The sequence below is a fragment of the Anomaloglossus baeobatrachus genome, chromosome 6, assembly GCF_048569485.1.
Source record: "Anomaloglossus baeobatrachus isolate aAnoBae1 chromosome 6, aAnoBae1.hap1, whole genome shotgun sequence".
NCBI classification, from domain to species: Eukaryota; Metazoa; Chordata; class Amphibia; order Anura; family Aromobatidae; genus Anomaloglossus; species Anomaloglossus baeobatrachus.
In genome coordinates this window covers 356,820,405-356,836,840 of record NC_134358.1, presented here as the reverse complement: position 1 = coordinate 356,836,840, position 16,436 = coordinate 356,820,405, and the positions used below count along the sequence as shown (strand labels likewise).

At 44.2% G+C, this 16,436-nt stretch overlaps 1 protein-coding gene across 3 annotated transcripts in view; it reads right to left on the bottom strand.

Annotated features, from left to right (window-relative positions):
• Nucleotides 1–16,436, bottom strand: part of SACM1L (SAC1 like phosphatidylinositide phosphatase) — a 543,139-nt gene that overhangs the window by 382,283 nt on the left and 144,420 nt on the right. For all 3 annotated transcript variants that reach the window (XM_075315019.1, XM_075315018.1, XM_075315020.1), the window contains one exon: nt 314–463. In XM_075315019.1, coding sequence (XP_075171134.1) covers nt 314–463 — 150 coding nt within the window. The remainder of the gene's footprint in view (nt 1–313; nt 464–16,436) is intronic.

Sequence of the window (16,436 nt, the reverse complement as noted above, 5' to 3'; positions counted from 1 at the left end):
GAATAAGGTAACTAGGATGACTAAGTTGGGCCAATAACTTTCTCTCTGCTGGGCTCTGCATGATTGACAGGTCTCCACTTAACACACACACGGAGTTTTTGGTTTCATTTTTTAAACAGATTTGGTGGTTGGTTTTTTTTCACGATTTTTTTTTATTTCCCAAGTTGTTGCTAGATGAAAAAAACAAAACAATATGACAGCTTCTAAACTGGCTACTGAGTCACAAAAGTGGCAATTATTTAAACACGTGTAGGTAAATCTCTCTACATTCTACATAACTAATTATATAATAAAAGCATATTTGTTTTCTCACCCTTTCTAGTAGACTCATTTCTTGAAATTCTGGACTTGTGTTGGACAATCTTTGCAGTGTATGGGTAAGATCATACGAAGTGGAGAAGTATAATCCATCAATACTGAGAACATGGTTGATCATGGAAAGGAACCCTTTATTATCCTGTAACTGTTGAAGGAAACACATGTTAACATTTTTCTTCCCATAGTAAAATAAAAACCCCAACAAAAACTCTTGATAAAAATGACTGTGCCCTAAAGGGGGAAATCCTGGGAGATTAAACATTATTCTAATAGCTATACTCAAACTATAAAGATGTAATGAACAGTACTGCTCCCCACCCTTAAGCTGGGTTCACACATAGCGACAGCGACATCGCTGTTACGTCACCATTTTCTGTGACGTAACAGCGACCTTGTATGTCGCTGTTATGATCGCTGCTTAGCTGTCAAACACAGCGAGGCAGCAGCGATCATAACGTCTCTACATGTGCAGAGAGCAGGGAGCCGCGCACACTGCTTAGCGCTGGCTCCCTGCTCTCCTAGCTACAGTACACATTGGGTTAATTACCCGATGTGTACTGCAGCCACATGTGCAGAGAGCAGGGAGCCAGCACTGGCAGCGTGAGAGCGGCAGAGGCTGGTAACGAAGGTAAATATCGGGTAACCACCTTGGTTACCCGATGTTTACCCTGGTTACAGCTTACCGCAGCTGCTAGACGCTGGCTCCTGCTCTCTGCTCGCTTCATTTCGTCGCTCTCTCGCTGTCACACACAGCGATCTGTGCGTCACAGCAGGAGAGCAACAATAAAAAAACGAACCAGGGCTGTGTGTAACAAGCAGCGATCTCAAAGCAGGGGCCAGATCGCTGCTCAGTGTCACACACAGCGAGATCGCTAATGAGGTCACTGCTGCGTCACAAAAAGCGTGACTCAGCAGCAATCTCAGCAGCGATCTCGCTGTGTGTGAAGCACCCCTTACAGTACTCAGTGTACTTGTGGAGATAATCCTTGGTGCTCCGCCTCCCTGCTGGGTCATTACATCACACATAATGGGGCCTGGCCTTCACCCGGCTTTAACAGCAAGCCCCCTGATAACTACTTCGCTTCTGTCCGAAAAGAGGGGGCGTGACAGGGAATGGCTTGCTCCATGCTTTTACTATCAACCAGCCCACTGATAATACGATATCTCACCAAACCCCCTGTTCTTGGACTGCAGGGAAACCAATATCATCAGAGAGCTGACTGCTACCAGAATAAATCAGGCCCCCTGATGTGTTCTATAACATCCAAGAAGGGGGGGGGGGGGGGGGCACTGATTAGCAGCCCCAGGGTCACATTGAATTACAGGTACTCAGGGTGGGGAACAGCACTAAGGATCTTTATAGTTTATGTGGGCAAGGCTATTAGAACTCATCTCCTTGGAGTACCCCTTTAAAAAGAACATGTCAAGACAATTTTACTGCTTAAACTAGTAGTGAGGTGGTATAGGTCCAAGTTCAACAATAAAAAACAGATACATATATGTTAAAATATTTTGATAGAACCTAAAACCAGTAATTTATTATTCGTGTTTCTAATGAGTGAGTATTACAGGCATTTTTAATGGGATAACACACTGCAATGAACATTAAAAAAAAAATATATATGTAAACTATCAAAGAAAGCTACAACACTCAAAAGGTCATATACATACAGTCATATGACAAAGTTTGGGCACCCCTATTGATGTTAATCTTTTTTCTTTATAACAATTTCGGTTTTTGCAACAGCTATTTCAGTTTCATATATCTAATAACTGATGGACTGAGTAATATTTCTGGATTGAAATGAGGTTTATTGTACTAACAGAAAATGTGCAATCCGCATTTAAACAAAATTTAAACAGTGCAAAAGTATGGGCACCCTTATCAATTTCTTGATTTGAACACTGCTAACTACTTTTTACTGACTTACTAAGCACTAAATTGGTTTTGTAACCTCATTGAGCTTTGAACTTCATAGGCAGGTGTATCCAATCATGAGAGAAGGTATTTAAGGTGGCCACTTGCAAGTAGTTCTCCTATTTGAATCTCCTATGAAGAGTGGCATCATGGGCTCCTCAAAACAACTCTCGAATGATATGAAAGCAAAGATTATTCAACATAGTTGTTCAGGGGAAGGATACAAAAAGTTGTCTCAGAGATTTAAACTGTCAGTTTCCACTGTGAGGAACCTAGTAAGGAAATGGAAGAACACACGTACAGTTCTTGTTAAGCCCAGAAGTGGCAGGCCAAGAAAAATATCAGAAAGGCAGAAAAGAATGGTGAGAACAGTCAAGGACAATCCACAGACAACCTCCAAAGACCTGCAGCTTCATCTTGCTGCAGATGGTGTCAATGTGCATCGGTCAACAATACATCGCACGTTGCACAAGGAGAAGCTGTATGGGAGACTGATGCGAAAGAAGCAGTTTCTGCAAGCACGCCACAAACAGTCACCTGAGGTATGCAAAAGCACATTTGGACAAGCCAGTTACATTTTGGAAGAAGGTCCTGTGGACTGATGAAACAAAGATTGAGTTGTTTGGTCATACAAAAAGGCGTTATGCATGGAGGCAAAAAAACACGGCATTTTAAGAAAAGCACTTGCTACCCACAGTAAAATTTGGTGGAGGTTCCATCATGCTTTGGGGCTGTGTGGCCAATGCCGGCACCGGGAATCTTGTTAAAGTTGAGGGTCGCATGGATTCAACTCGGTATCAGCAGATTCTTGACAATAATGTGCAAGAATCAGTGACGAAGTTGAAGTCACGCAGGGGATGGATATTTCAGCAAGACAATGATATAAAACACCGCTGCAAATCTACTCAGGCGTTCATGCATAGGAACAATTACAATGTTCTGGAATGGCCATCCCAGTCTCCAGACCTGAATATCATTGAAAATCTGTGGGATGATTTGAAGCGTGCTGAATATGCTCAGCGACCATCAAACTTAACTGAACTGGAATTGTTTTGTAAACAGGAATGGTCAAATATACCTTTATCCAGGATCCAGGAAATCATTAAAAGCTACAGGAAGAGACTACAGGCTGTGATTTTTGCAAAAGGAGGATCTACAAAATATTAATGTCACTTTTATGTTGAGGTGCCCATACTTTTGCACCGGTCAAATTTTGTTTAAATGCGGATTGCACATTTTCTGTAAGTACAATAAACCTCATTTCAATCCAGAAATATTACTCAGTTCATCAGTTATTAGATATATGAAACTGAAATACCTGTTGCAAAAACGCAAATTGTTATAAAGAAAAAAGGTTAACATTAATAGGGGTGCCCAAAGTTTTTCATATGACTTACATCTTGCAGACTCTTAATCATTAAACAGCCTTTTACAAGGGCATAAATTGCAATTAAGAGGAAAATATTTTTTAATATTGATCATTCATTGCATATATTGAACCATCTTACACGTATTATATCATTTTCTAAAAATATTCCAAAAGGTCCCTGTAGAGAAAAAAAACATTTCCTTGACAAAATTAAATTTTACGCATTTTATCTCTTAATTCACACCTACGTAGAAACAGACAGCGACAGGCAAATAAAGAAATATTTCCAACAGCCAGAGTTTCAAAGAGCTCCAAGATGATAGGTACAAAGGTCTTCAACAGACTCACGCCTGTCATATTGTTGCCCTGTGATCACATCACGTGGATGCCAATGAGTGCTTAGAATGATGTACTAGCATAAGCATGCTGGCACACTGTTAATGCCGCTGTCAAGAGTTGACAGTAGCATTTAACAGGTTAACAGTTGTGAACAGAGCTCCACTCTAATTGGGGCTGTATGAGGCAGATCCTGGCTGTGTGCTAAGGTCGTTATCCACAAACTGCAGATGTCAGTAAGGGGTTAATGATTGTCTGAGGAATGTCTTGCCACATTGACTGCACTTGGGTATGCAAACTATCAAGACCTCACAGCTGCCAACTAAATGACGATTAACTTGTACTTTATGGGAGACAAGTGTGGAAACTCTACAGCCCACATTGCAACATTTAGAATACAAGTTACTCACTGTGAAAATATGCTAACAGAACAAAAAAGTCTTTATATTTGCCCATATAACATCACATCTCCAAATCAAAATTGATACGAAAAAAGCACCGGTATCAAGGTATAAAAAGAATATGTTTTTATTAAATATCAAAAAAGGTGCAAGGAGATGCAAAATACATGAAATAAATATAAATCAAAGCGCTCCACACATCTGCCCAGATAGTTCAGCCATATAGAGCTCAGGTATGTTATTGGCAGCAAGTGAATATATCTTACAAAGTACCAAGGACATTCACCCAGATGGTAACCCCACAGTGCCTCCCAACAGGGATGTTACTAATAGAGTTGAGCGATGTTCGAGTCGAACGGTTCGCCAATTTCATGTTCAAGTGATTTTGGGGGGTGTTCGAGTCGTTCGACGAACTCGAACGATTTGCTTAAAGTTCAGCAGTTAGAGTTACGTTCAAGAACGGTTCGATCACCAAAAGTGTGGCTTTTCACAGTAAGGCTATGTGCGCAAGTTGCGTATCTGCATGCGTCCTGTGTCCCCAGCACAATCCCTCTCTCTTTCCAACTCACCGATCACGGGCGCCTCGCTGCATGGCTGTCACAAATCTCCGGCGGCTTTTCCTCTTTTGAACATGGCTGCCGCTTCATTATTCAATCAGTTATTTCGTGCCTTCCCCGCCCACCGATGCCCATGATTGGTTGCAGTCAGACACGCCCCCACGCTGAGTGACAGCTGTCTCACTGCAACCAATCAGCCGCCGGCAGGTGGGTCTGTAGCGTGCAGTAAAATAAATAAATTTAAAAAAAAAATGCAGTTCCCCCCAATTTTGATACCAGCCAGGATAAAGCCACACGGCTGGAGGCTGGTATTGTCAGGATGGAGAGCGCCACGTTATGGGGAGCCCACCACCCTAACAATATCAGCAGGCAGCCGCCTGGAATTGCCGCATCCATTAAATGCGGCAGTCCCAGGACTCTACCCAGCTCATCCCGAATTGCCCTGGTGCAGTGGCAATCCAGGTAATAACTGGGTTAATCATGACAAGCGTCTCCCCGAGACACCTTCCACGATTAACCTGTAAGTGAAAGTAAAGAAACACACAGCGAAAAATCCTTTATTTGGAATAAAAGAAAAGAAAAAAAACCTCTCATTTACCTCTTTATTAATCCCCAAACAACAATCCAGGTCCGAAGTAATCCACATGACACGGTCAGCTCTGCTACATGAAGATGACAGGAAGCCCCGTAGAACACGAGCGCTCTGTGTCCTCTCCACGCAGCATCTGAAGTGAGCCGCGCTGTCACTGGAGACTTCACTCTGCAATGCAGAGGTCAAGATAACCAAGTCTTCCTATGTTTCCCATTAGAGGCAGTGGGTCAATGGTTAGAGCTACTGCCTAGGAAGCATTAGTTCACGAGTTCAAGTCCCGGGCACCCTGGTAAAGAATTTATTTTTAATTTTAAATTATAATTATTATTTAATTATGCACTGAGGAGAGGAACTGGACATCAGCTGAGCGCCGCAGGCCACACCTCTAAAATCGGAGTAGTTCACGGAATGAGGCTGCATTGCTCTCTCGTTCTCTGTCCTCTCTCTCTCTTTTCTCTCTCTCAGACCTGGCGATGATCAGCTGATGCAGTCACCTGACGGAATCAGCTGACACAAAGTCGAGCGGTGAGGCCGGCTTTTTACCGCCCGGCCGGCTAAACTAACAGCTGCTGCTGTCTGACAGGAGTCTGCACAGAAATGTGTAGTTTTTGGGGGGTTTTTTGCACTGATGCCTCAGCGGATTGTATAAAAGCCATTTATACAATCAGCTGCTGTGTCATGTGATCCAGGCCCTTGAACCTGACACATCATCTGATCGCTTTGCCTTCCAGCAAACCGATCAGATATTGGATCCGGATTGGACGGCACGGGATCCTTAACCCAGGATTACTGCGGAGGGGGTTCTTTATTTCAATAAAGATGGAGTCACTAATTGTGTTGTGTTTTATTTCTAATAAAAATATTTTTCTGTGTGTTTTTTTTTTATCTGTACTAGAAATTCATGGTGGCCATGTCTAATATTGGCGTGACACCATGAATTTCAGGCTAAGGGCCAGTTGATAATATACAGCTAGCCTTAACCCCATTATTACCTAGGGAGCCACCCGACACCAGGGCAGCTGGAAGAGTTGGATACAGTGCCAGAAGATAGCGCTTCTAGGAAAGCGCCATTTTCTTGGGCGGCTGCGGACTGCAATTCGCAGCAGGGGTGCCCAGAAAGCTTGGGCACCCTGCGCTGAAGATTCCAATCCCCAGATGCCTAGTTGTAACTGGCTGGACACAAAAATTGGGCGAAGCCCACATCATATTTTTTTTTTTTTTAAATTCATGAAATAATAAAAAAAAAGGGCTTCCCTATATTTTTGGTTCCCAGCCGGGTACAAATAGGCAGCTGGGGGTTGGGGGCAGCCCGTAGCTGCCTGCTGTAACCTGGCTAGCATACAAAAACATGGCGAAGCCCATGTAATTTTTTTGGGGAGCAAAAAACTCCTGCATACAGTCCTGGATGGAGTATGCTGAGCCTTGTAGTTCTGCAGCTGCTGTCTGTCTGTATGGAGGAGAGCAGACAGCAGCTGTAGAACTACAAAGCTCAGCATGCTCAATTCACTAGTGTATACAGGAGAGCAGACAGCAGCTGCAGAACTACAAACCTCAGCATGCTCCATTCACTAGTGTATGGAGGAGAGCAGACAGCAGCTGCAGAACTACAAAGCTCAGCATGCTCAATTCACTAGTGTATACAGGAGAGCAGACAGCAGCTGCAGAACTACAAACCTCAGCATGCTCCATTCACTAGTGTATGCAGGAGAGCAGACAGCAGCTGCAGAACTACAAGGCTCAGCATACTCCATTGGGGACTGTATACAGGAGTTTTTTGCCCCCCCCAAAAAATGACGTGGGCTTCGCCATATTTTTGCATGCTAGCCAGGTACAGCAGGCAGGTACGGCTGCCTCCAACCCCCAGCTGCCTATCTGTACCCGGCTGGAAACAAAAAAAAAAAAAAAAAATAATAATAATAGGGAAGCCCTCTTTTTTTTCATGAATTTCATGAAATTTAAAAAAAAAAAAAAAAAATTGCTTCGCCCCATTTTTGTGTCCAGCCAGGTACAACTAGGCATCTGGGGACTGGAATATGCAGCACAGGTTGGCCTGAGCTTTCTGGGCCCCTCTGCTGCGAATTGCAGTTTGCAGCCGCCCCAGAAAATGGCGCTTTCATAGAAGCGCCTTCATCTGGCGCTGTATCCAACTCTTCCAGCAGCCCTGAAGCCGGGTGGCTTGCTGGGTACTAATGGGTTAATACTAGCTTTGTTTTACTAGCTAGTATTAAGCCAGAGAATCTTAATGTCAGGCAAGTTTGACCCGGCCATTAAGGATCTCCAATAAAGGTTAAAAAAAAAAAGAAAAAAAAAAAAGAAGAGACCCCACAGAGAAAAAATACTTTAATAGAAATAAATACACAGACACACTTAGAGACTCCATGTTTATTACTCCCTCTCATCCCTCCATGATCCTGGTCTTCTGTCTTCTTTCTCCTTCAACCCATGCAGCTCTGCTACATCAGGCAGCACTGCATTGGAGGAAGACGCTGCTGCTCCCCATGCAGTCTAATCACTCAGAGTGAGCAGAGGCTGCGGGCTGTAAGCGGTGACGTCACCCCTGCCACCGTTGCTAAAGTAATCTGACAGGCGGTTACTATAGCAACGGTGCTCCGATCACGTGATTCCTGGTGCCGCAATTCACCGGCTGTGGCAGCCAGTCCTTGCATGTGGGCTGACTATGTAAAGCGCGCCGACATGCAGGAACGGGGAAGCCGACCATGTGCCAGAGCATCTCGCCGGTACACGGAGATGCACAAATGAGAACCACGTACCGGGGAGATGCACTGACAGGACCTAGCATGACGTCCAGCCATGTGACCAGTTTGTAGCCTATGACATAATACACACGTGACTGGTCACATGCTATTTTGACGTCACGGAAGGTTCTATATCAGTGCTGGTTACCGGGAGGACGCAGAGATTATCGGAAAGGAAAAGCGGCGGGGGACAAAGTGCAGGACGTGTCGCGGGGACCTGCAAGTGTTATGGCAATGTTTATTAACTGTATGTGTACATGTATAATGTGTGTTTGTGTTTGCCTGCCATTGTTTTCAAAGGGGTTCGAAGGGATTCGTCAAACGTTCGACGAACGTTCACCGAACGGAGCCTCCATTCGACAAACCGAACCGAACTCGAACTCTAGGGGGAGGTGGCTCATCTCTTGTTACTAATAGTCAAACAGGGACAAAAACGGGGGGAGAAAAAAAAATTCCAATGTCCTGGTACATCACATTATAAGGGCAATATAACCATATCCAGGTTTACCAAGTGGTTACCAAGGCCAGGGTAGGTCTGGGGAAGAAAAGCTCTACACGTTTCGCGTTTTACCGCTTCCTCTAACACGCGAAACACGTGTAGAGACTTTCCTTTCCCACTCCTACCCTAGCCTTGGTAACCACTTGGTAAGCTCTGGATATGGTTGTATTGCCCTTCTAATGTGATGTACCAGGACATTGAATTTTTTTTTTTTCCCCCAGTTTGGTCACTGTTTGACTATTAGTATTATCCCTGTAAGGAGGCACTGTGGGGTTATCATCTGGGTGAATGTCCTTTGTACTTTGTAAGGTATATTCACTTGCTGACAATAACATACCTGAGCTCTACAGTATATGGCTGTACTATCTGGGTAGATGTGTGGAGCTCTTTCACCCTCACCTGTCGATTGTCCTGTTTATTTATTACATGTATTTTAAATCTCCTTGCACCTTTTTTGATATTTAATAAAAACATTTTCATACCGGTGCTTTATTCTTATCAATTCTGATTTGGAGATGTGATGTTTTGTGGGCAAATATAAAGACTTGTTTTCTGTTTGCATGCTTTTTGTAGTTATTGCCCTGTGCAGTGATGCCTTTAATTTGTTTATAATCACTGTAAAATATGCAACATGCGGCCTGATGTTATGTTGAAAAACGCTATTGGGACAGTCTCGAAAAATTGCTGTGAAATCTGTTCCATGCCCAAATTAATGTAATGTAGAGTTATTAACATTTCTGGCATGACAACTAGAAAAGTCCGGCTACCGTATAATATGCCACTGTACACCATAATTCCAGGAGTATGAACAATGTGACATTCCCCTTTAAGGTCTCTTCATGGAGGTACCCATGTGTTCTTGACAAATTCGACAAATAATGCGTAATTATTACCCATTCTGTACTTCAAGGGAAATTAGATATATAGCAAGCCTCAGGCGTCAAAGTTTACACAAACCACCAGTTTGCATGACATTGGACTGAGACAGATGTTGTGCTTCTGATGTTCTATTGACTTCAAGCCACCGCCGTCAAAAACTATAATGGTATAGAGCAGGATGGTAATGGAGCCTAGGATGGAGATATATCTTCTTCGACAAAGAGTCCCCATTTTTTGTCTTGGATGAAATGATTGATGGCGATTGATATAAAAATCACATATGCAATGCCAAAAAAAAACAAAACAAAACATGAAAAAACGTGAAAAAGTGTACGGGAGCCATTTTTCAAACACAACAATGCCACGCTGCATGTTGCCTGTGCTACAGTTAAAAGAATAAACTTTTTTTTTTTTTCCTTCATTTTTTCAATCAATTGTATACCATTAACATGTCTATGATGTGGTTTCTAGACTTTTGCTTTTTAGCGTTGCAATTTCACTGTTGGCAAAGTGCGCGCGCGCATACATTATATATACAGTGGAATGCAAAACTTTAGGCTCCCCTGGTCAAAATTACTGTTATTGGGAACAGGAAAGAAAATTTAAGATGAAATTATTTCCAAAAGGCAAAGTTAAAGAGGACACATTTCCTTTGTATTTTATGCAAAAAAATATAAAAAAAAAGTATTATACGCATATATTATTTACACATTATATATATATTTTTACATTTTAAAGTTGACAAAAAAGGAAAATGGGTCAATGCAAAAGTTTGGGCACCCTGTATGGTTAGTACCTAGTAGCATCCCCTTTGGTAAGTATCACAGCTTGTAAAAGCTTTTTGTGGCCAGTCAAGACTCTCAATCTTGTTTGAGGGAGTCTCATCTATTTTTTCATGTAAAAATCTTCCAGTTCTGTGAGATTCCTGGATTGTCTTCCATGTACTGCTCTTTTGAGGTCTTGCCACAGATTTTCAGATTAGGGAACTGAGGGCCATTATAAAACTTTCAGCTTGTGCCTTTTGGAGGTAGTCTAATGTGGATTTTGACATGTGTTTAGGATCGTTATTAGGGATGAGCGAATGTATTCGCCACTATTCGGTATCAGACAGCTAATGGGGTATTCAAGCTATTCATTAGCCGACGAATAAAACTGTATCCGCTCCGATACTTTCATATTCGTTTCTGACTTCCTGGTGCCTGTTTTCCAGCCAATGAATACTTCTGATGTTGCTTGCCTTCACAGTAACGCCTAAGCCATCTTTGTTGTGGGTCTTACTGTGATTGGCTTAGCCGCACAGCGTCATAGGTGCTATATAAGGCAGCGGCCATTTTGTGAACACGCAGTCATTGGTGACCTGGTGGTGTAGATAGACTGTACTGTATGCGGGAGAGCGTTTATACAGCCAACGAAGAATAGGCCTTGTAAGGGCTGACGATAGTGTGCATTAGCTGCTAGCAGCTGTGTAAATTGTAGAACCAGGTATAGGGACAGTGCAGTGAGTTGTATGAGATAGCGTTCCTCCTGAAAAATCCTAAATAGTCCTTGTAAGGACTGAAGCATGTAATTAGTAGCTACTAGCAGCTGCATAAATCACCAGGCTAAAAAACATTGAATGCAGAACCAGCTATAGGGCCAGTGACAGTGCAGTGCTTTGTTAGGTGAGAGCAATACATCTTCAAAAAAAAAAAAAAAAGTCCTCTTATTACTGATGCATACGGTCTGTTACTGCAGTGCGTTATATAGGGAGAGCTTTTTCACAGGCAGGGAGAGATTTAAAGCTGCTTGACACCAAGCCAGCATCCAGGTGGTGGAGTCTTCATATCTTATAGAACCTACATAGTGTCCTGCTCGTACTAAAACACAATCTAAGTGCCAAAAACCAATACTAAAATAAAAGTGGTGTCAAACCCGGTTTTCTTTTAGGGCTGAAAGACATTCACGACATCTTTGTCGATTCCTCCAAGTAGTACTTTGTCCAATAAAAGTACCTTGCGGTTTTTAGACTTCCAGAAACAGCTATCGTGGGAAACTATTAACACAAGTTTAACAACCCGGCATCAGTGTTGTTCCACTGCCTGTATAACAGGTCACGTTACAGTATTCACCTTCAAACAAAAAAAAAAAAAAAATGGGAAAAAGAGGCGGCAAGGGCCGTGGACGAGGTGGTATTGACAGTGGTGGTCGTACAAGCAGTGTGACTGAGCCAAAGAAAAAGGTTCCTGCATTATCTACCTCTGCCTTCATATCCCAATTTTCTTGTCCACGTGGGAAACCACTCTTGCGCCCTGAACAGTGCGAACAGGTAACGAATTGGGTAGCAGAAAATGCCTCCAGTTACTTGTCGAATAGCAAATCCCAAGGGTCCACACAGACAGACTCGAGTAGCCCAGAGGCTGGGCCATTGACTCCTCAGCCTGGTCCTCCTTCCTCACAGCATCAGTATTCTAAGGAAACATTTGACACTAAAGCAGGTTACTCTGAGGAACTGTTTACGGGACACTTTGACCTTTCTTGCCTCTTACCGTGCACCACCACCAACACAGGTGAGGCCGTGATGTACATTGATGCACAGATCTTTGAGCACCCAAGACCACAAGAAAGCCATGTTGTTGGCCGTGACATGCTGGGCAATCAGATGGAAGTGTTGGAGGATGATGAGACACAGTTGCCCTAAGATCAGCCTGAAACCTCCATTACCAAAGATATTGACCTTCAGGAATTTGAAGACGACCTGGTCGAGGAGGAGGTGACTGATCCAACATGGACGGGTGGCATAGATTGCGAGAGCAGCAGTGCAGAGGTGCATGTGCCCATAGTCCGCAAAAAGGCTGCAAGATAGTTGATTGACCTCTGGCAGTGGTCGAAACTATGCACATGATACCACCACCTGTGGCATCTCAGAGTCCAAGGCTCCTTGCTGCGATTGTGTGGGAGTTTTTTCCCCCAAGAGTTCTTCAGACCAAACAGTTGCCATTTGTCAAATTTTTCGAACCAAGCTTAGCAGAGGCAGAAGTACTTCCAGCTTGGGCACCTCCAGCATGAGAAACCATATGTTAGTCAAGCACACCAGTAGGTGGTTGAAAGCTCTAGGTGAAAAACCCGATTTCCAGACTCAAAACTCTGCCACTTTCCCTGGGCTGCCTGCTTCCCAAACTGGTGAGCAAGAAGGTGGTGCTGATGCCTCCTTCTCCCAACCTGATGTTTGCCAAACTCAATAATCAACGACCACATCCGCTTCGGTGTCCCAGCATTCCGTTCAGTTGTCCATACCACAGACCTTCAAAAAACAAGCAAAAATAACCCTTTACGCACCCAAGTACAGAAACCATAACTGCACATATTGCATGATTGATAGCCCTTGAGATGTTGCCGTATCGGCTTGTGGAAACAAAGGCTTTCCGCAACCTTTTGGAGGTGTTAGAACATCGGTACTCTGTGCCTAGCCGCCACCATTTTTCTCGTTGCGTCGTCCCTGCACTCCATAATCACGTGTCCATAAACATTAAACGGGCTCTCACCAACGCTATAACAGGGAAGGTCTACTTAACCACAGACACAAGGACAAGCGGAAGTGGACAGGGACGCTACATCTCACTGACGGCACACTGGGTGAACCTGGTGGCGGCTGGTACAGAGTTTGAGTCGGCAACATCCCATATAGTTACCACACCCAGAATAGCGGGTTAGATAGATAAGATAGAATTCTTATGTCCGATCATGATATTATATACTGCTGTTGCAGGCTTGTTAATGTTATGCACTACTCAGCAACGTGTTGCTTTTTAACGTCACAACGTCAGCTCTGATGACTCATAAGAATGGTCAGCTGACTGCACAGATTATGACTTGTCAAAGCGCTACCCACAGCGCGAAACGGCTGTCGTCTTGTCTCCCGTCCCCGCCCCCCCTCCTCTCCCCACTGTTCCTGCGCCTATGTCTGCAATATCAGAATAAAGGAATTATGTTTGCCACACGCTGAGTGAACTGACGCTTTCTTTCTACTCCTGGACTTTGGAATCTTGATCATGCTCCTAGCAGAGCGCCACCCAGCACGGCACCATTAGCCTGGGAACAGCCAAGTCCTGGAACAGCTGAAACAGCTGACTGCCTCTGAACTGTGAGTATGGCTCCACTGACTGGCTTTAAGCACTGCAGTGCCCGACTTTCCTCTTCTATATCAACCTATCATATGTTGGCCAGGATCCATGAGCAGCAGAGGGCAGTATCCCAATTCCAGCTGGAACATGCCCGTCAGACGCAGCTGACAGACATAAGTACTGCAGAGTGGGTGTAGATTGCAGACATTTGTCAGGTACTAAAGAATTTTGAGTACTGTACCAACATTGTGAGCAGTGATGATGCTCTTATCAGCATTACCATTCTACTGATTTGTTTATTGAAACGCTCTCTGGATGGTATGACTGACCAAAGTGTTAATGCACCCGAGGTGTCTGTGGATCCAGACTTCACAATGGTTGCTAGTAATCCGCACAACCTCGGCCAACAAGCTCAGGCCACCTTTGGTCACATCATGAGGATGAGGAGGATGATGAAGAACAGGAATGCTTTGAAGTTGGTAACCAAGGGATTGACAACCCAAGCTTCAGGGCGGTCTAGCATGGATGACCTGAGGAGGAGCAGGAGCTCAGGTCACTGCACGGCTCTCCCAGCAAATAGGGAACATTCTGTTCTTCATTGACTGGGACATTGACTATGGTATGGATCATCGTGGGACCCCCTTGTATTACACCAGACCTGGATTTGTTTTTCTTTCTAATAAATTGGTGAAAGAGGGAATGTGTTGGGGGGTGTTTTTTCAAATAAAAATGTGTCTATTTTTTTTTTTTTTATTACTGCCTGGTTTGGTGATGTCGGGTATCTGATACACGCCTGACTTCACTAACTCCAGGGCTTGATGCCCGGTGACATTACACATCTGGTATTAACCCCATATATTACCCCGTTTGCCACCGCACCAGGGCAACGGGATGAGCTGGCGCGAAGCACCAGGACTGGCACATCTAATGGATGCGCTACTTCTGGGGCGGCTGCAGCCTGCTATTTTTAGGCTGGGGAGTTTCCAATAACGGTGAACCTCCCTAGTCTGAGAATACCAGACCACAGCTGTCCGCTTTACCTTGGCTGGTGATCCAATTTTGGGGGACACCCGTGTTTTTTGTTTTAAATTATTTAGTTAATTTAAAATAACAGTGTGGGGGGGCCTCTGTTTTGGATTACCAGCCAAGGTGAAGCTGCCAGCCATGGTTTGCAGGCTGCAGCCGTTTGCTTTACCCTAGCTGGCTACAAAAGATAGGGGGACCGCATGTCATTTTTATTTATTTATTTATTTTTTGGCTAAATACAAGACTAAGCACCTTAGTGCCACATGACAGTCACAAAAGGGTGCCAGCTTAGAATATGCAGGGGGGTAGGACATTATATATGTCTTTCTTATCCATCTATCCAGCCCTCTATTCATTCATTCATTCATTCATCCCTCTATCTCTATATCTATCTATCCATCTCTATATCTACTCATCTATTTATCTTTCTTGCTGCTTCCTTTTTTTGCGGTCCGCAAAAAAAAAAAACTGGAAGGCACGCAGATGTCAACCGGATGCATCCGTGAAAAAAAAGGACCGTTTTTTGTGGCCCGCAAAAACGGAACAGTCATGTGAATGTAGCCTTAACAGCAGTCGCTGCCTGCTGCCGATCACATGTGACCGTGTGCGGGCTGTGTGTGCGGGCAGGAGTTCAGCTGAGTTCAGATCAGCTGACTCAAGTGTCGGCCGATCAGGCTGGGGGGCCACACGGGGATTACTGCGATCCCCTCGCATTACACTCGGCTCACGCTCAGTACAGCAAAGCTGAGTGTCATGCGTGTGTCCCTGCGACTGAGGTCCGACTGTGCGAGCAGACCTCAGATGCGGGGGGCGGTCCGCCACTCGAGGGGTGGGCCAGCACTGAGGAGGGGTGGGAGGGATTTCTCTCCCTCTCTCCTCCGTAGTCCACCGATGTACCGCAAGTGCAGTGCGATTTTTCTCTCACCACATACACTTGAATGGGTAAAAGAGAGAGTCTTGCATTACAGTTGTAGCATGCTGCGATTGTTTTCTCGGTCCAATTAGGGCGGAGAAAATAATCGCTCATGTGTGCTGACACACAGGCTAATATTGGTCCAAGTGGAATGCGATGTTTTATCGCACTCCACTCGCACTGTGTTTCTCGCCGTGTGGCTTAGACCTTACTTGTTCTATGTCCCCCTGCATCCATCACAGCGTGTGCAGGCTGGAGTTCAGCTGAGTTCAGATCAGCTGACTCCAGTGCTGGACTGAACTCCGCTGCAATGGATGCAGGGGGACACAGAACAAGTAATCGTCTGACACTGGAGTCATCTGATTACTTGGGATGAATTGAGCAGGAAAATGCTCTGGTGCTCGATGGGCGAAGCCCATGTCGATTTTTTTTTTTTTTTTAAAAAATTCATTAAAAATAAAAAAAATAAAAATAAAAAAAATAACATTGTGGGCTCCTGCTGCATTTTCTATTGCTAAGGGTAACCCAAGGAGCTACTGGTTGCTAACCCCCGCTGCTTGGTGTTACTTTCACTGGCAATAGAAATCCAGGGAAGCATTTTTTACTTTTTTTTATTATAAAGGTTTTTGCCTGAAAACTTTTTTAAAAAAAATGACGTGGGCTTCGCCATATTTTTCTATGCTAGCCAGGTAAAGCAGGCAGCTACGGGCTGCCCCCAACCCCCAGCTGCCTAATTGTACCCAGCTGGGAACCAAAAAGCAGAAGTCACAGA